This window comes from Brassica napus, assembly GCF_020379485.1.
Source record: "Brassica napus cultivar Da-Ae chromosome A1 unlocalized genomic scaffold, Da-Ae chrA01_Random_18, whole genome shotgun sequence".
Taxonomy (NCBI): domain Eukaryota; kingdom Viridiplantae; phylum Streptophyta; class Magnoliopsida; order Brassicales; family Brassicaceae; genus Brassica; species Brassica napus.
This window is the reverse complement of record NW_026013901.1, coordinates 1-19,455: the sequence shown is the minus strand read 5'-3', so window position 1 is coordinate 19,455 and position 19,455 is coordinate 1. Positions and strand designations below refer to the sequence as shown.

General features: G+C 37.8%; 3 protein-coding genes and 1 pseudogene across 3 annotated transcripts; 1 reads left to right on the top strand and 3 right to left on the bottom strand.

The window, feature by feature from the left end:
* Positions 1–64: 64 nt before the first annotated feature.
* On the bottom strand, positions 65–4,677 carry LOC106364306 (glycine dehydrogenase (decarboxylating) 1, mitochondrial). Its single transcript, XM_013803942.3, is given in 16 exon segments — positions 65–320; positions 410–527; positions 628–726; positions 810–935; positions 1,016–1,093; positions 1,191–1,379; positions 1,483–1,635; positions 1,716–2,015; positions 2,106–2,231; positions 2,315–2,510; positions 2,604–2,704; positions 2,784–2,837; positions 2,839–2,862; positions 2,954–3,199; positions 3,277–4,307; positions 4,310–4,677. Coding segments are annotated over 16 exon segments (3,132 nt in total). The 5' UTR covers positions 4,512–4,677; the 3' UTR covers positions 65–231.
* Positions 4,678–6,258: 1,581 nt separating this feature from the next.
* LOC106371074 lies at positions 6,259–8,687 on the bottom strand (annotated as a pseudogene).
* An 865-nt stretch (positions 8,688–9,552) lies between these two features.
* LOC106364202 (UDP-sulfoquinovose synthase, chloroplastic) lies at positions 9,553–12,182 on the top strand. Its single transcript, XM_013803858.3, has 3 exons — positions 9,553–9,771; positions 10,078–11,151; positions 11,638–12,182. Exons 2-3 carry the CDS (start codon positions 10,120–10,122, stop codon positions 12,037–12,039), a joined length of 1,434 nt encoding a protein of 477 aa, XP_013659312.2. The 5' UTR covers positions 9,553–9,771; positions 10,078–10,119; the 3' UTR covers positions 12,040–12,182.
* A 4,215-nt stretch (positions 12,183–16,397) lies between these two features.
* Positions 16,398–17,155, bottom strand: LOC106371065 (glutaredoxin-C6). Its single transcript, XM_013811090.3, is given in 2 exon segments — positions 16,398–16,660; positions 16,662–17,155. Coding segments are annotated over 2 exon segments (435 nt in total). The 5' UTR covers positions 16,938–17,155; the 3' UTR covers positions 16,398–16,501.
* Positions 17,156–19,455: the final 2,300 nt, after the last annotated feature.

Sequence of the window (19,455 nt, the reverse complement as noted above, 5' to 3'; positions counted from 1 at the left end):
TGATGACTTGAAGCATTTATTTATTTTTTTTTCATGTGTGAAATGTAAACTAAATTAAACAAAGGAAACGAAGGATGGTGTGATTAGCAACATTCCAATGGAAATATTACACAGCTAGATAGAAAGTGTATGATAATAAGAACACTGTGGAACATAAACATGGAAGAGCAGAGAGAGAGAATTGAGAGTAAGAGAGAAAGGGGACAACATAACATAAGATATGAATGTAAATCAAGCTGATACTGCAGCTGCGACTTGTTCTTCTTCTGGTAGGAGAGTGCACACCAGCTTCCTGTCTCCATACACATTGTCCACACGCCCTGTTTCCACATTTCATTTCATTTGTCACAAACCTCATATTTTTCAAAACTGGATGCCACAATCTATATCTAAGGATGATTTGTAATACCTGTGGTTGGCCAGAACTTGGCAGATCGGAGCCATGGGGTAGGGAAAGCAGCGTACTCTCGCGAATACGGCTTCTTCCATGTGTCTGACATTAGCATAGCTGGAGAATGTGGAGCTCCCTGATAACAGACACACAAACAAACAACACCCTCAACGTCTGAATCTATGAAGAACTTTACTGAAAATAAGAAAATTGAGTGTTTTGTTATCTCAATAAACCTTGAGAACGTTGTTCTGGACATCTGCATTTCCTTTTTCAATCTGTGCAATTTCTTCCCTGATCGAAATGAGAGTATCGCAGAACCTGTCTAACTCCGCCTGCAAACAATTCTTATTATCAAGTTGTGATACATTGAGAGAGAAAAATAGTCAGTGGAGGGATTTGCGTGTGCATATTGTACCTTGCTTTCACTCTCAGTCGGCTCAATCATAAGCGTTCCAGAGACAGGGAAAGACATTGTGGGTGCATGGAAACCATAGTCCATCAGCCGTTTCGCCACATCCTCTGCTTCTATTCCAGCAGTGTTCTAAAGAACAAAAGAAACATGTTTGAATCCCCATACAAAGACTCAACATCCACTTTCATTTACATTTCAAATAATAATACCTTGAAGCCTCTCAGATCTATGATGAATTCGTGTGCTACTGTTCCGTTGGCACCACGGAACAGAACTGGGAAGTGCTTCTGTTAAAAACAAAATCAATAAATTGGACTCTCTTTTAGTCTTGGACTCATCCCTCATCGAATGTATTGTTTTATTACTAAAAGAAGTAAAGTGTACCTCTAGGCGCTTTGCCATGTAATTAGCATTCAAGATTGCAATCTTTGAGGCCTCAGTGAGTCCACGAGATCCCATCATGGCAATGTAAGAGTAAGATATTGGCAAGATAAGCGCAGATCCCCACGGTGCAGCGGCAATGGGACCCAGCGGTTCTGTCTTCTCGGGTTGCGGGAAACCACCAGTGGGTATCTTTAACCATTGGCAATGGAGGAAAAACAAGAAAATAAAATATTACTTCACCAATCATCACCAAGAAACATAGACATTGTTGAATGAATGATCAAAGACTAACCACAGGGTGAGAAGGAAGGAATGGTGCTAAATGCTTCTTCACACCAATGGGACCCATTCCAGGCCCACCACCTCCATGAGGAATACAGAAGGTCTTGTGGAGATTGAGATGGCACACATCCGCTCCAATGAAACCAGGGCTGGTCAAACCAACCTACACGAAACCCCAACAGCAACAAATTTAGACAAAGCCCCGAGATCTCTGTTTGATGTTTTATTCAAGACCTCTCTCACCTGTGCATTCATGTTGGCACCATCCATGTACACCTGACCTCCGTTGTCGTGTATTATTTTGCAAATCTCATCAATAGTCTCTTCATAGACTCCATGAGTTGAAGGGTATGTGACCATGAGGGCAGCTAAGCTGTCTTTGTTGTCTTCGGCAGCTTTTCTCACCTCCTCCATGTTGATATTTCCCTTAGCATCAGTTCCAACCGTAATAATTTTCATTCCGCACATAGCAGCGCTTGCAGGGTTTGTCCCATGTGCAGAGACGGGGATGATACACACATTTCTGTGATGATCTCCTCTTGACTGGATGATGCATACATTTATTCATTTTACAGTTTAGACAATTGGAAAATAATTTGTTTACAGCAAAATATTTAGGATATAAGCCTTTACCCTGTGATATTCGCGGATAACCATGAGCCCGGTATACTCGCCAGAAGCACCAGCATTAGGTTGCAATGAGAGAGAGTCAAACCCAGTGATTGTACACAAGAGATCACCCAAGGTGCTGAACATTTCCTATATAAATGCCAACAAATATTCAGATTCACTATTCAGTTTTCTAGATTTAAACCTTAACTGAATCAAGAAAATGGGCTCACCTGATAACCTTGTGCTTGATCAATTGGAGCAAATGGGTGGATGTCAGTGAAACTTGGCCATGAGACTGGCATCATTTCAGTTGTTGCATTTAACTTCATTGTACAAGATCCCAATGGAATCATGCTGTGGCACAGTGAGAGATCCTTAGTCGCTAACTTGTGGATGTACCTGAGTAACTCATGCTCTGTGTGGTACCTAATCACATTGTTAAAAAGGAAAATACATATGAGATACTATTAAGCCACAAACAATAAACCAGGCAAGACTCAAAGAACATAAAAAATATACATGTTGAAGATTGGGTGGGTGAGATAAGTGCTCTCTCTTGTTAAGTTAGAGGGAATGGAATTCTGAACCTCAGGTGCAAGAGATTCAGCCGTGAACGGAACCTGAAAAAATAGAGTTCAGATAATCAAATTTCATGCAACGACCCAAGTAAACAACAGAAGAGGATTGAACAACACTCACAGGCTTGCCAGAAGCAAAGACTTTGAAAAGTTTATCGACATCATCCAAGGTGGTTTGTTTCGTCAAAAGAAGCAGTAATCTGAAAGACATCAAGTTAACATGCCAAATGTTCAAATCTCTCTCTATGCGGCTAGAAACATTTGAATGTCAAACAAAGGAGAGTCACTCACAGTGTTGGAGTCCACAACACGCAGATTCATTTCGCTCTTGACAGCTGCATCAGCAATCGCATGTGCATCCGAACACTTAATCTTCACAGTGTCAAAGTAAGGAAGATCTTGAACTTCAGCAACCCCAAGCTTCTTCAATCCTAGAGAAAATATACCAGCAAGACCATGAACGCGCTCGGCAATAGATTTTAAACCTGCAGGTCCGTGGTAAACAGCATACATAGCAGCCATGTTCGCAAGCAACGCCTACAACAAAACAAAAAAAATTATAAAAAAACAGCAAAAAAAAAAAAAAAATTTCATCAACCATGAATCAACATTACTTGAGCAGTACAGATGTTGCTAGTGGCTTTATCCCTCCTAATATGCTGCTCCCTAGTCTGCATCGCCATACGCAGAGCCGGCTTCCCAGTAGAATCAACACTAACACCAATAATCCTCCCTGGCATCATTCTCTTATACACCGAGGAAGTAGCCAAAAAAGCAGCGTGGGGACCACCGTAACCCATCGGAACGCCAAACCTCTGAGCCGAACCAACGACAATATCCGCCCCAAACTCCCCAGGAGGCTTTAACACCGTCAAGGCCAACAAATCCGTCGCCATAACAACCTTAACGCCGTTAGCGTGAGCGTTCTTAACAAACTCGCCGTAATCTAACACTTCCCCCTCAGTTCCTGGATACTGAACGAGCACACCACACACGTCACCACAACTATAATCAATCTCTTTAAGATCCTTCGTAACAACCTTTAAATCAAATCCATCAGCTCTAGTTTTACAAATCTCGATCGTCTGAGGATGGCAGTTACTCGCGATAACGAACGTCTTCTTCTTCCCCTTTTGAATATTGTTACACATCGCCATGGCTTCAGCAGCCGCAGTCCCTTCGTCGAGAAGGGACGCGTTGGACATGGGGAGTCCAGTGAGATCGGTGATCATGGTCTGGAAGTTGAGGAGAGACTCGAGCCTCCCCTGGGAGATCTCCGCCTGGTACGGAGTGTACTGAGTGTACCAGGCGGGGTTCTCCAGGATGTTGCGGATGATCACGGTGGGAACGTGTGTGTTGTAGTACCCCATCCCGATGAAGGACTTGAAGACCTTGTTCTTGGAGGCCAGCTCGGTCATGTGCGCGATCATCTCGCTCTCGGTGAGGCCTCCGTCGAATTTGGAGAACTTCATCGAGTCGATTCGGATCTGTTTCGGGACGGTGTCGTCGACCAAGGAGTCGATGTGATCGTATCCGCAGTATTTCGCCATGTGCGCTTGCTCGTCCGGCGTCGCGGAGTTGTGGCGGCGCGGGAAAGTGTCTCCCGCCTTAACCGCATCGACGGAGATCGAACGCGTCTGGTGGTGTTGGTGGTGGTGTTTGGGAGATTGACGGATCTGTGGTGGTTGTTAGAGAGGAAAGGGGAGAGGGAAGAGATGTAGCGAGAAGGAGCGTGGGGGACAACGGAAGGGACGTGGTGAGGGGTGATCTCGCCGTTACGGTGTCGTTTCGATTCGTTAACGAGGCGTCTCACGATGCCTCTGTAAGCGAGCCTACGTGCGCGCTCCATGGTGATTTGATGATTTGATGAGAGGAAGTGGGAAGGAATCAGGAAAAACGAAGAAAGATTGATTTGTCTTTCTAGTTTTGTGCCATTGGATTGGTTGGTGGAGGAGGTGGTGGTGCAAATGGTGTGTATGTATGTATATCACTGACTGTATATCACGTCCCAAGACAGAGTGTGTTTATATATACTGCAAATTATTTAGTTCTTTTTTTTATTATTTGTGAAATTTTGTGGATCTCTTGTAAATGGTTGAAGAAGGCTCAGCGATGGGGTTGGTGAAAAGTATCTAACAATTGTGCAGATTCCACGTGTATCGCATCTAATTAGGAATTTGATTAATATTGTTACGATAGTCATATTTATTTAATTATGATTAAAATGGATCTCTGACATCTTTTAATTAGTTGTTTATTATGTCAAAAAAAATTAGTTGTTTGAAAAATTAGTTGTTTATTTAGAGCATTTTCTCCAAACCACATAGTATATATACATGTTTTTTTCTAACATCAATAATGCAGTTTATTTAGTTTTACAAATGAGATAGCATATGTTTATATTTCAAAGATATATATTGCATGTTGAGATTGTATATTAAGAAAAACCCATACTGCTTTCCACAATGTGCTTAGCTCACAGGATTTGTTCTTTTCCTCCAAAATTTGTGGGTTTTTTTTCTTCAAAATTGAGCTGTGTTGGGCTAATCAATAAGTAAGTTTTATTTGGTACTAACTTTTTTGGAAAAGATTACTAGTTAGCATTCCTAGATAAACAGTAGGAAAAATAAGATTTTTAACTATTGTTTTGATGATATACAGGCAAACCTTGAGATATATAATTGTGGAAAGTGCTGTAAATAAAAATCTGGAGATAACATTTGAAAGGATGCTAGCTAAAGCTGAAGAGATTGGGATTCGGTGGACGAAAATGTTTGTCACCTTTATCAAATAAATCACAAAGAAAGCAACAAAAGAAAAATCATATGGCAAACAAGTTGTAAATATTTTGGTTCACATGAAAAAATAAAATAATTAGGTGGCGTGATCTATTTCACATAGAGTTTATCTCCACAAATAAATAGTTAAATAGATAATATAGGGCTGGCCGTCTGTTCATCATACAACTTGGGAACCATCGTCTTCCAAACATACGACTGAAAATGAAACATTCTCGTTTTGGACCCTCGAAGAGAAATAAATCTCTTAAGCGTTCCACTCCTTTTGGAAAATTTATTCATGAAGTTCTTGTTTTGCTTGAAGAAAATCTTGTCTATAAAGGATTATATAATATGGTGTTAGTTATACTGGTAAATGTTTTGTTGGCTTATATCAAAAAAGAAAACGTAAAAGGAGAATTGCTTGAAAAAGGTGTCACGATGATCTTTGGTTTTGATTTGTGTCCAAGGACAATAATGTGGTTGTTAAAGAGCCAGATTATATACACTTTCACCATATTTATTGAGTCTTTTACCAAAAAAACAAAACGCAAAACATCTACATGTGCCAAAAGTTTGTGATACGTGTATGAAGTTTTTGAGGTTTGAAAGGTGGAAGGATGTAACACCCGGTAATGAATGGATGGGACTCGAGATATTTATCTGAGCAAATTCCATACATACCGAAGCTTTACATAATCTTGTAGATACAGTCATACAGATTATAACCGTATGTATACAGCAAATAGCAAACATTTTTATTTCAATCAATACTTTCATAAATAAATCACAACGATAAACAGCAAGACTTGATGACGCGATAACAAAAATTTGAAACACACAAACGTATACTTAAAGGAAAATAACTGTTTTGTTATGATGGAAGAAAAGCTTGTTTTGAAAAATCAAGAAGTGAAAACTAATCAAGCCCAAATTGCAAGAGCAGACATCATCCCAGCACCAAGGAACAAAAGCAATAAGACACAATCTGAAGTTTAAAATCAACGCTCATCTTCTTGCTCAAGAAATCCGCAGCAATCAGATCAACAAGCGCCATGTAGACAAGTATTCCCGCAGAGAGAGAATCAAGCACTCCTTCAGCCACCAAAGCCACAACGCTATAGGAGTTGTAAGATGAGGCAATGGCTGTTCCTACAGCACACCGATTGGGGTAGTAATCGTGAAGAAGAAAGCCATCAGGGCTGATCCACGCAGGGTTAGTTTAGCCTCCGCAACGCAGCCACCGAGGGCAAAACCTTCGAAGAATTGGTGGAAGGAAAGAGCGAGGAGGAGTGGACGTATGGTGCATGGGCTATGTGATACTCCAAGTGATATTCCTATTATTATCGAATGTGATACTATTCCCATTTCAAGTATCTGAATTTAAAAAAAATCAAGAAACGTACCATCAACATATAAATAAAATATTAAAACCGGAATCGTTTGTCTACTCACTTATACATTTAAATGATATAAACAGAATCATTTGACTAACCTATCTAATCTAATAACTTTACCTAATAACAATCAATAAGTTTTAATATTATAAAAGTATTTTCTCGTTTTAGTACTATTTGTGTTTCGTAAAATGAATGCTACATTTAAACCAAATGTCGAATATCACTTGTTACACTCGCATTTCCATGGAAGTAAGTAAACCTATAGTGCATGAAGTTTTTCACAGTTAAACCTTGTGAGTAAGCAATTAAACCTATAGTGCATAAAGTTTTTCACCAGTTAATATTACAACTCAAAGACAGCTCTATTAGAATGGAACTAACGTGCAGTATTAGAATGCATCCAACTGATATATTTTTGACTTGGCTTTATTGTAAGAAAAGTAGTAAAAAGGATTTGTTAAACCATAGCTAGCTCATTGTGCATGAATGAACGAACTCAGCTGTTTTAAGCTCATTAGAATGTAATAAAACAATTCAAAAGTCAAAACCAGAAATATAAAAAAAAGAGTTGCAAGAAATGTATTTACCTGAGAAACAACAACGTGCCTAACACCACTGTCCAAGCCAACGTCCCCGTGGTCATGGCCATGACCTGCGACACCGCTCCTATTCGCCAGAGCCTCAAAACCTTCGGGTCCCATCGAGAGACTATGACGGTGATGGTCCGCGTGGGCTCGCATCCCCACGATATGCAACTTCCCACCATCTTCCTGATCCCTCAGAAAACCCGATGATAGACCCGATCCAAACTCAGCCGGACCAAGTGACTGAACAGACTGGTTCATCAGCTGCTCCTGCTTCCTCTCGTAGTACCCCGTGATCATGAAGTCCGCGAGCAGAGTGAGAAGCGCCGCCACCATGGCGAAGAACTCAGGGAAAGGGAACTTCCTCCATGGAAACTCCGGGAGACACGGGTCGGAGAGAGCTTCGGAGCCTCCGGAGAGCATGTGGACGAACCCTGTTGCGAGGATGACTCCTGCCGCGAATGCTTTGGCTCCTCTCATTAGACCACCGTTTGATGGTAGGAGGGTTCCTCCAACGAGGGGAAGCGAGACGCCTGCCGCTCCAGCGATAAGGATGGACGCCATAGCTGCGTACTTGAGGGTGAGAGCAGCCGCATCATCCCGGCACGGGTCTGACTCGCCGGTGTCGCAGCTGGTTGTGAACGACTCTGTTTTTGTTTTTGAGAAAAAACAAAAAAAAAATAATGGACGGAAAATATGATATACTAATGAAATAAGTATAACTAAAAACATTTTATCCAAAAAAGTATGATATATGGGGAAAAAAATTAAGTTATCTTTGTCTACGTAAATTGTTTTTTGCAAGATTAGCATAAATTGGAGTTAATATAAGGGTGTTAAGTAAGATTATCAATTTAATGAGAGATTAGTAGCAAAGTAAAGTAATTTTCAGATATTTTTTGGGATTTTAGAAAAGTTCATGATCCAACGACATAGACAAGAAAAGATAAATATGCAAATAGTTGAAGTGTGGGAAAGAAAAAGAATACCTGTAAATCTAGAGGATAATGGTTGGAGGAACTGCCAGAAATCCTGAAAACATTTACAGGCAGAGAAATTGTGATAAAAAAATAGAATAAGTCAAGAACTAGCTGATGAGGAAGTAATGAAGTATTAGTTTCAAACCTGTAAGAGAGACATTACTTCGCTTTGGATGATTACACTTGAAGGTTTCTATTCTTGTCATCAGCAATTAGGGGATTATATATAGTATAGACTCTTACTTTTTATGAAGAAAGAGTGGGAAAATATTAACTAAGCATGTGTTCTTGTTTGTGTGTGCGTGCACGTACGTGGAGAAAGTCACAAGTAATTCATGAGAATGGCCATATAATGTTGTCATTTCATACCTAATCTCATTGGAAATAGTTGAATATTTAGATTCTTATAATTTAAATAATGATCGCTATCAAACTTCAGTGTTATTATAAAATGACTTCGGAATCAAACTTAACAACTCGGAAAAATAAGATAAATATAAGAAAGATGGGAAGTGAATATTGTTTTGCATTTTTTTCGTTCACTGAAATCTGTTTATATAGGGATGACTTTTGTGTGTTAAATTTTTTATTTTAAGAAACGACTTTTTATTGTTGTCAACCTGCAAAAAAAAAAGACTAACAACCACGTATAAAACGATGATGGGTTTACTTAGGATTTGCATATGGCTGGTAACCACATCAAACTCATACAAACAGACCAAGCTTTTGAAAACTACTTTGCATTTTACTACTGCTTTTAGGAACTGCATGCTACACATTAGCGTTGTTTCAAAACCAATGTTCTCATAAATAACTTGATAGCTTTTTGTACGTAACCAATGTTCTCAAATGAAAATCTGATTTGCTGTAAATGTCGAGGATTGATAGAATCAATAACTTCTCAGCTTTTTTGTAAGGATAAATGATTTTGAGTGTTTGCTCCTCATAAATTTCACTAGTCTCAAGTCCGGTTTACCATTTTAGGGACTTAAGGTTCGAATTGGATATTGATAACGGTTAGATCGGTTCTGTGATTTTTTTTTGCCGTAGCAAACAGGTAGGCCTTACAAAGCGATTTCGAAAAGCCCATTATAACCCACATTAAGCCCAGCAAACTCACGGATGGACAGAACAGAAGTGTCTCGGTTAAAAAAAAAAACAAAACAGAAGAAATGAGAATATGCTTCGGCATATCTAGTGTGATTCATCTCTCTCATCGTCGTTTCCTCTCGTCTCCAAGAGGAGAGAGACAATAATCTCAAGGAAAGGCTCTCACTTTAAAACTCTTTCAATCTTCTTCTTCTTCTTCTCCAGCTCTCTCTGACTCTGAGCAAGTTCCAAAGCCCTCACTTTTCAAAGCTTTCAGCTGTAAGCATTCCTCCATCATTGTGCATTTAATCTCACTCTTCTTCATACTTATTGCTTTCTGATGACTAAATATTCAGTCTTTAGATGAACTGATTGCAACTTCGATTAAAAGTCTGATTCTTTCACTTTTATGCATATTGTTCATTTTGGGTGTGTGTGTGTGTGTGTGTGTGAAGATGATAGAGCTTTAGAACTCAAACCCATGTCTTTTTGTTATTTAAATTTCAAAAATAATAGTGAATTAACATAATCTTCACTGGTTATGATTGTTTATGACACTGAGAAAACATCTTTGTGTGTTTGCAGGTGAATGTGTGTTTGATAAAATCAAGAACAAACCTTTTAAAAATGGCGCAGCTACTCTCATCTCCATGCCCTTCAGTTATCTCACTTAGCAGCAGCAAGAACTCTATTAAACCATTTGGTTTAAAGCAAACCTTCTTCAACCATCCTCAAGTCCTTTCAACACCTTCTCTCAAAGGACTTCTCTTTCAAGAGAAGAAACCAAGAAGAAGAAGAAGAAGCTGCGTTTTCCGAGCAGCTATAAGCCAACAATCACCACCTGAAACATCTACCAACGACTCCTCATCCTCTAAACCAAAACGTGTTATGGTCATTGGTGGAGACGGTTACTGCGGCTGGGCCACTGCTCTCCACTTATCCAAAAAGAACTACGAAGTAGCCATTGTTGACAACCTCGTGAGACGTCTCTTCGACCACCAGCTTGGTCTTGAGTCCTTAACCCCTATAGCCTCCATCCACGACCGTATCAGTAGATGGAAGGCGTTGACAGGGAAGACAATCGAGCTATACGTTGGTGACATCTGTGACTTCGAGTTCCTAGCTGAATCCTTCAAGTCCTTTGAGCCGGACTCAGTCGTCCACTTCGGTGAACAAAGGTCTGCTCCTTACTCGATGATCGACCGTTCTAGAGCCGTGTTCACGCAGCACAACAACGTCATTGGCACTATCAACGTCCTCTTCGCTATCAAAGAGTTTGGAGAAGAGTGCCATCTTGTGAAGCTAGGGACGATGGGGGAGTATGGAACTCCGAATATCGACATCGAGGAAGGCTATATAACGATAACGCACAATGGGAGGACTGATACTTTGCCGTACCCGAAGCAGGCTAGCTCGTTTTATCATCTCAGCAAGGTTCATGACTCGCACAACATTGCTTTTACTTGCAAGGCGTGGGGGATCAGAGCTACTGATCTGAACCAAGGAGTTGTGTATGGTGTGAAGACTGATGAGACTGAGATGCATGAGGAGCTAAGGAACCGGTTGGATTATGATGCTGTGTTTGGGACGGCTCTTAACCGGTTCTGTGTGCAAGCTGCTGTTGGTCATCCGCTTACTGTTTATGGTAAAGGTGGTCAGGTAAATTGACTTGCTTGTCCTGTCTTCACAAGAGATTTTAGTGGTTTTTATTAGGCCTGGGCGTTTGGGTAGCTAGTTGGGTTTGGATCGGCTTTTCGGATTTTTTGGGTTCATCCTCTTAGTTCCCATTATGGTATTTTATAAGCACGGAATTGAGTATTTGAAGTACATATTTATGTTTATCTATAAGAAAAAGTTCAGATTTTCTTTCGGGTTTTTTGGAATATTTGTTTGGGTTCGGTGAATAACATTTCGGGTTTAAATATATCTTTATTGGATAGTAATTTGGACATTCAGATTGTTTTTCGGATTTTCTTTCGGCTTTTTTTGGAATATATGTTTAGGTTCGGTCAGTAACACTTCGGGTTGGGATATGTTTGCAACACCCTACAAGTTTTTTACATTTCGGATTGGATACGTTTGGATTTTGGGTTCCGGATTTTATGCCAGCCACAGTTTTTATTCAGTATGTTTTCTCTTTTGTAGACAAGAGGCTACCTTGATATAAGAGACACGGTTCAATGTGTTGAGCTGGCTATAGCGAACCCAGCAAAGGCTGGTGAGTTCAGGGTATTCAACCAATTCACAGAACAGTTCTCGGTCAATGAACTGGCTTCACTGGTCACTAAAGCTGGTTCAAAGCTCGGCCTGGACGTGACAAAGATGACTGTGCCTAACCCGAGAGTTGAGGCGGAAGAACATTACTACAACGCAAAGCACACAAAGCTGATGGAGCTTGGACTCGAGCCTCACTATCTCTCTGAGTCACTTCTTGATTCGTTGCTCAACTTTGCTGTTCAGTTTAAGGATCGTGTGGACACAAAGCAGATCATGCCTAGTGTTTCGTGGAAGAAGATTGGCGTTAAGACTAAGTCTATGGGCGCCTAAAAATATCTCCTATTTTATTTTGTTCAAAGGTTTGACTAGTGTTCAATAAAAGTGCGAAGAATTTCGTTTTATGATTGAGGAAATTTTCAAACAAGTAAAATTGTAATTTATGTTTTATATAAATGACAAATATTTCTGATCAATCATTTAAATTAGTATTTTTTTTGGCGGCTCTAAGTTAGTAATTAAATAATGTTGGTGTATTAAATACATTATAGAGTTATTTTATTAAATAATGTTTTTTTTATCAAAATTAAAGAATATTTTAAACATTAACTAAAATAATTTATTTAATTTTTGAACCATCCATTGGTTTTTAATGTTACTCGGTGCATTATTTTTATATATTGAAAGATGAATCCATTCTCAAAAAAAAATGAAAAATTGATATAGATTAAGACTATGATTAATATATATTGGTTTTTTTTTGTTCAAATGATTAATATATATTGGTTATGACTGGTTTCATTAGAATAAAATAGAGTTAAAAAATGTGGAAAATTGTGGAAAACAAAAGGGTGAAAACAAAATAGAAAATAATAGAAATATTATTACTTTACCACAATATAGAATAAAGCTTAGTGTATATTTTCCACAGTGATTAGAGTAAAATATAAAATTGTGGTCCATTTAATTAATAAATTTTAGTGAAATTTAAAATAAATTAACATTTAGAATAAATATTTTGTTCTTAAAATATCATCCAGTCTCACTCATAAATTGTGAAAAGACGAATGGCGCAATGCAATGATTAAATAATTGTATACTTTTATGTAGTTTACACGATTCAATTTAACTGAAAATAACGAGTATTTAAAAGTGGGGGAGGCTTTTGGTGTGGAGGCAAGGTTTATTTGTATTTTTATTGCATTATTCCACATATTAATACATGAAACATTTGTTGGAGAGATTGTTGTTTATGATTGATGAGGATCGTCGCCATCAGTATTCATCAACTTGCAAATTAAAAAATATATATGAAAAGCATAACCTTAATTTTGAAGACATGTCACATGATCTCACACAAAAATCTTTATTCCACAACTACCAAATTGTATAGGTCGGCACTATTTTATTTCTATTTTGATTGTATAACTTATTTTCTTACACTTCAGTGCATGCGATTGGTATTGCAATTCAGAGACATTAATGTGCATCATCATTTGAGTAACGAATTAATGATGCTTAGATAAATCAGCTGCCGCTTTTTACTTTTTAGTTTAAGTTAATTTCTGAAAAGTTCTAGGACAAAACCCAATACTTACATAAGTTCTTTGCTTATACTTCACTGTTTGAGTTTGGATTTTGAAATTAAGAAATTATTGTATCAAACAGAATATAAAAGTAATAAGAACGAGTATATATATACCTCGGTCAAATTTCCATTTCTCTATTATGTAAATTTATTTACATATGCTTGGTCGATATAAGTTACTCTGTCGTGTTTGCTCACATAGCACGTGGTCGAGACATGTTTTTTTTTTGACTGAAGGCATTCATATTTAATTGCAAAAGAAAGAAAATGTTTTACAAGCATATAGCTATAGACACCCCTACAATATGGCATAAACCAACAAAAGTCCCATAGTTAAAAACCCATAGTTCAAACCCATAGTTTAGATCAGAAAAGTTAAGAATTTGCCCAAGGCCATGGTAGAAGATCTTGATCAAGGAATCAGTTCTGTCGCCACCCACATTTGCATGAGGGAGGAGGAGGTGGTGGTGGGAGAAGAACGTCTGAAGCTCAGAATCTTGTCCTTGATTAGTCGATCAAGGCTTTTAGTGAGGGAGTATGATGTCTGGAATCGGTGGTTGTGATAGCGTTGGTTCCTTTCTCTCCATAGATAGTAGATAACTCCTTTCCAGCATAGAAGAATCAAACGCTTGAAGAGCCTATTTCACGAAGGGATATCATCTGATTCATCGTTTCCTCCCAGTCCGGTGATGGCACGATAGCACAGCGGCGCGCGATCTCAGACCAGACCCTCCAAGAGTAAGCGCATCTGAAGAACAAATGATCCCTAGATTCTTCCTCCAAGTTGCAGAGAAGACATACAGAGTCTACAGCCAAGCCCCAACTCCTAAGACGATCTCTAGTAGGACACCTATTCAGAACGAACAGCCACATAAGAAAGTTATGCTTTGGAATTCCTAAAGTGGACCACACGACCTTCGCCCAAGGAACGGATGGTTCATCTCCCTTCAGCTTCCAATATATTAGTGAAGTTTTGTACTTCACAGTATGCGTACCCGTAACAACCCACTCATAGCTATCTTCTTCTTCCCCTAGTGTCCATAGTTAATGCGATCTGAGCTTGCACCATTTCTTCAGAGCGAGGTCGAGGAAGAGTCCAGCTACCATTTTATTAGATCAGATCAGAAAGAGTGGCAGTGAGAGGAATTCCTTGTCTTGAAGCCGAGCCAGCTGCAAAGTAACCTTGAAGAGAACCAAGTGCGGACCAGTTTTCAGTCCAGAAGCGGCAATTAACTCCATTGCCCACTCTCAATTGTATCCAGGTATAAACCTCCCCCCCCGCATCTTTATTAGCTTGTTTGCCAGCCAAGAGTTTGTTGTACTAGTGTTGACTGTCCAGTAGTTTGATAAGGAACCATGTAACAAACTATAGGCCATAGTTATTGCATAATCTTTGGAGAAAATGATGCATGAATCTTATGCCCTCTGTCGTGACGTATATAAATTTGTGGCTAATACCTGTAATAAATAAAGATACGGGAGACATGCTACACCATAATGATTTATTGGTTGGTCTAGTGAGAATCGGTAAATAGTTTGACGTTTACATCCAATTTTCAATGCACGTATATGTGTTATGTGACTAATTGACCGAAGTCTAGAGACGAGATCAGACTAGTAATCTATTATGTAGTATTTGATATTTACTTCTTTTTTTTTACCACGATGATATTAAAATATTTGAGAGGAGTGAATATATTGTATTTGTAAACACAGACAAACATGACTATATCATGTAGTCTAATGGTATAAATTAAGAACGCTATCTCTGTGACTTTAATTACAGTGAAACTCGTTTCTTCTGTCATATGGTTTGTGTATTAACAAAAATCAAAAACGTTTGAAGCATCGCAAGAAAACAAAAAGGATTTCAACAAATCTCTCTCTTGGAAAACATAGCAGTATAGTGACATCAGTGTACAGGCACAGTTCAATCTTGACCCTTGAAATGTGGAACATAGACTTTTGACCTAATTGTCGTAATCTACTACAAAATCGACCGGTATAAAGAAAGTATATAGCATGCTATTCCAATTTAAATAACTGGAAAAAAAAAAATTCCTGGTCTTTTCTGAATCTTTGAAAAAAAAAATTCAATAATTGTGGGGAGGAAAATAAAAGAAGGTTTGTTTTTGGAGATGCCACTTAAGCCCCAGCGTCGCTATCGAAAACCCCTCAATTATTGAAAGTGGGTCTCTCATTTTCCACTTGTTATTTAATTTTCCAAAACTCTATGAACTTATAAACTGAACAATTAAAAATGTATTTACAATTTTGGACGTACTTTTCTAACTAGACTCGTTTGTAATTTAAGGGAAAGAGATGGAGTTAATGCATGAACTTTACCGACTGTTTATTAGACGAGAGATCAAGGCACAAAACATGAAATTGTATTTGGTTAAGATGGTGATCCTCGTTACATTAATTTTTTGTAATTAAGGATTATTAGTTTGAGTTTCTTCAACTATGCGGACTTTTAATGGAATATTTCCTTGAATAGGAAATTAACGTGACGCTGAGAGCTTGGAGACCTTACAAATAATGGTAGAATCTTCTTTCCTTTCCTAACTTCTCTACTTTATTCTTTAGAATAATGACTTAAACAATGAAGTTAATTAACTTTCAGATGGACGAACGCATTCATATGATCATCGTAAACATAATTATTCATAAATCATAATGAATAAGGCACTCAGAAGTCCATAATCAATTTAGAAAACCAATACTCAGATGAACTAATTAACCTCTAAAATATAGTATTAAAAACACTCTGCTAATCACAGTATACTGTTTTCAAAGTAACTAGTGTCTAGCAACAGTAACTAAGAATAATAACTGATATAAACATCTTGCATTTTACAAATACATCTTTGATTATCCCTCAACATGATATTATACAAGAAGGAAACAAAAACCAAAAATTGAATCATAATACAACTAGATAAAAATTTATTTAGTCCTTATCACTTAGATTCAAAAATAATTAAAGTTGATGGATTAATTAATGTATACTTTAGTGAGAGAGAAAACGAGGGAAGCAAATTATATAAAATTTACTACTTACACATTCTTAAAGTATTATTCATATATAGTACATGGGTGTTTTAATTATGATCATCAGATAATAACCAGAAAAGAGAAACCCTAAATTTATGCTTTTGAGTACTGCAAAATACTAATGAAACTCAAAGAAGTAAAATTACAATATCATACCCAAAGAGCTCCAACTTGGACAAGCTTAGGGACAAGGTGACCACTTAGATGGAGCGCGACTAGGGACTCAAGACCTCCTACACACTCACGGCCAATGAAAACCGCCGGAGGAGGAACAACGCCGGAGCCACCTCCGGAATATTCTTCTCCCAAGAGCCAAGGGGAGAGAGGAAACCTCGTGATCATCGAGCTCGATGACGGTGGGGATGACACCGATCGTTGCGAGGAGTCTTTTCATGACGTGGCACATGCAACAAGAGGATCTGCTGAATATGATCACGGGATGCTCGGTTATGAGCCGTCGGATCTTGGCCTCAGATGATTCTTCTTCGTCGATGGAGAGAGAGGTGGATGAGGTTTGAGAAGGAGGAGTGAGGTCTAAGTAAACGGCGTCGTTGGAGAAACGTTCTAAGCCTAATTCTTGCATCATTGCAACAATTAATGAGAGAGAAACGTAGAGAGGTTTGTTAAGAGGAAGAGGTGGTTTTGTATTTGTATATATAGAAAGAATCAAAAGGAGGTTAAAACAAAAAGAGGAATCATAATTTATAGAAATTAAGGGAAAATTAAATAGCCAATAAAATAAGAAGAGAATTATTGGCGAAAGGAAAAGAAAAGGACAAACAATGGGAGAGGAGAAAAAGGGAGTGGTGTATGTGGTTGCTTACATCACATAGTACTGTCTCGTGATGTGTTTCTTTTGCTTTTTTTTTTATTTCTTTATAGGAGTAATATTTCTTCTGTACTATTTATGAAAAATTGTTTATTCTGATGAGTTCAAGTGCATGGGAGTTCCAAAACCCACGCGCTAGATTTTATTGCAGATGTTGACAATTTCAATGGGAAAAGGTGAATGGAAAAAGTATTCACAAGTTAGGATGTATTGGGGAACAGAGGGCGGGGAATGATAGGTGTCATACGTACATTTGGCTTAACTCTCGAAACTGAAGTTCGAACCTGAAGTTTAAGAAACAGCAGTAGAAGCAGGTTCACTAAGTTTATGCAGTACTGGCGAGAAAAATAATACTAATATTCAGAGCTTTGATTTTTCGTTTAATTTTTAAAAAGGAATCCATAAATCGAATATTATATAGCATAGACGTATGATCGTCTAAGGGGATGGGGCCGACCCGACTCTACTGGTCGATACATATCAGTAACTATGTAGAAAGCTAGCTAGTATCTCCCTTCCATCCATTTCATCTTTATCAGATATCTAACAGATGAACTTACTATTGAATAATTAAATACCTGAGTTACCTAGTTGTTATAAGAAAATGAACATAAACAAAGTCTAAGACGGTGGAGGGTTTTAAAGCGACGTTTCAAAATTGAAGAAACAATAATCAAAATTCTGTTTATTATGTCATGCAAGAAACATTCAAATTAAACCACGATAGCAAGTTGTATTGGATTACAATTGATTGTCTTGCACGAGATTATCGTCAAGTCTTGAATTTATTACCGACTGGGGTAAAGAAGATAAACAATTGATGGAACATTTCTTATCAAAAAGAAAACTAGACATCGTATTATAACTATGTTTTTGGTGTAATATTTTAGGGGTTTTTGCCAAAACTAACCCACAACTTGATTTTAATTTCAAACATATACCCAAACTTGAATCAAATGCAAAACTAACCTTAAAGCCTAGTGAAATTACAGCTCAGTCCCTTGTGACCAAACAAAAAAACAGAAGCCATTTTTACGAATATAGCCCCAGTAAATCGTCTGAGATGTTGGAAGTCGTCTGGACGACTGAAGTGTAAGTCGTTTGGTACCAGTTTATTTTAAAATAATTTATAAATCTTGTAAAAAATATTTTGATGTGTAAAAAAATAAAAATCAAGTAATTATAAACAGTTTTAACTGATATAAATTAAGATATGATAAAATTGATTTGTTTTGAAGATAGATGAGTGGAAGTAGTGAATCATGAAATACTTTGGTTTAGGAGTTTGGCAAACATATGTGTAGTATTGTATGTATTGTTAGGGTTAGATTTGGTTTGGAAAACTAAAACGTTTTTTTTCAAAAATTAGTTTTCACCTATTGTGTTTATTTCTGTGTATAGTAAACACTTTTCAAGTTTGATTTGGTTTTATGAAGTGTTAATTAGATAATTAAGTTTAGGGGTTATGTTTAGGGTGTGGACGACTTATGTTTCAGTCGTCTGTTGAATAATTTACCCGGACGACGTATATTTCAGTCGTCCAGACGACTTACTTGTAAGTCGTCTGGAAAGTCTTCTATTTTAGTTTCCCGCTAAAAATATTTAATTTCCCGCTAAAAATATTAAACTCTTTTGGACGACTTACATGTAAGTCGTCTGTTTTAATTTCTTCACCAGACGACTGAAATGTAAGTCGTCCAGGAAGTCGTCTGAGTCAAAAATATTAAATCTAATTGGATTTTTTGTCTCCCTATATAAAGAAAAATTTACACATTCTCTCTCCTCCTCTCAAATGGCTGCAACAAAAATGTAATGTTCATCATTCTAAAACTCTCCAACCTCTCTCTAATCTCTTTGACTTGAAAACACCAAACTTTATATGAATTTTTCAGTTTGTCTCATGTATTTTTATTAATCTATCTCTTTTGCAGGTTTTAATCAAATGGTATCTCTTCCACTAATTTAGAGGTATATCTATTAATTTTAGATATGCTTTGTGTGTTCTATAATGTAGATTTATCTAATCTTCCACTCATTTCTCTATTTTAAGTCATTGAACGGTTTTGAATATGCAGGTTTTCAGATGGATTTGATGTGCAGGTTTTTCAGATCTAGAAGACTTCTGGGACGACTTACCTGTTAGTCTTGGAAGTCTTCTGGAAGTCGTTCTGGACTTCCAAAAAGTCGTTCTGGACTTCCAGGAAGTCGTCTGGACCTTCCAGGAAGTCGTCTGGACTTCCAGGGAAGTTGTCTGGACTCTATTCGTCTGGATTTT

Excerpts from the sequence above, each read along its gene's own strand:
- LOC106364202 (XM_013803858.3), top strand. The coding sequence starts at position 10,120 with ATGGCGCAGCTACTCTCATCTCCATGCCCTTCAGTTATCTCACTTAGC. Across the intron at positions 11,152-11,637 it reads TTTATGGTAAAGGTGGTCAG|ACAAGAGGCTACCTTGATAT; the intron begins GTAAATTGACTT and ends TCTCTTTTGTAG.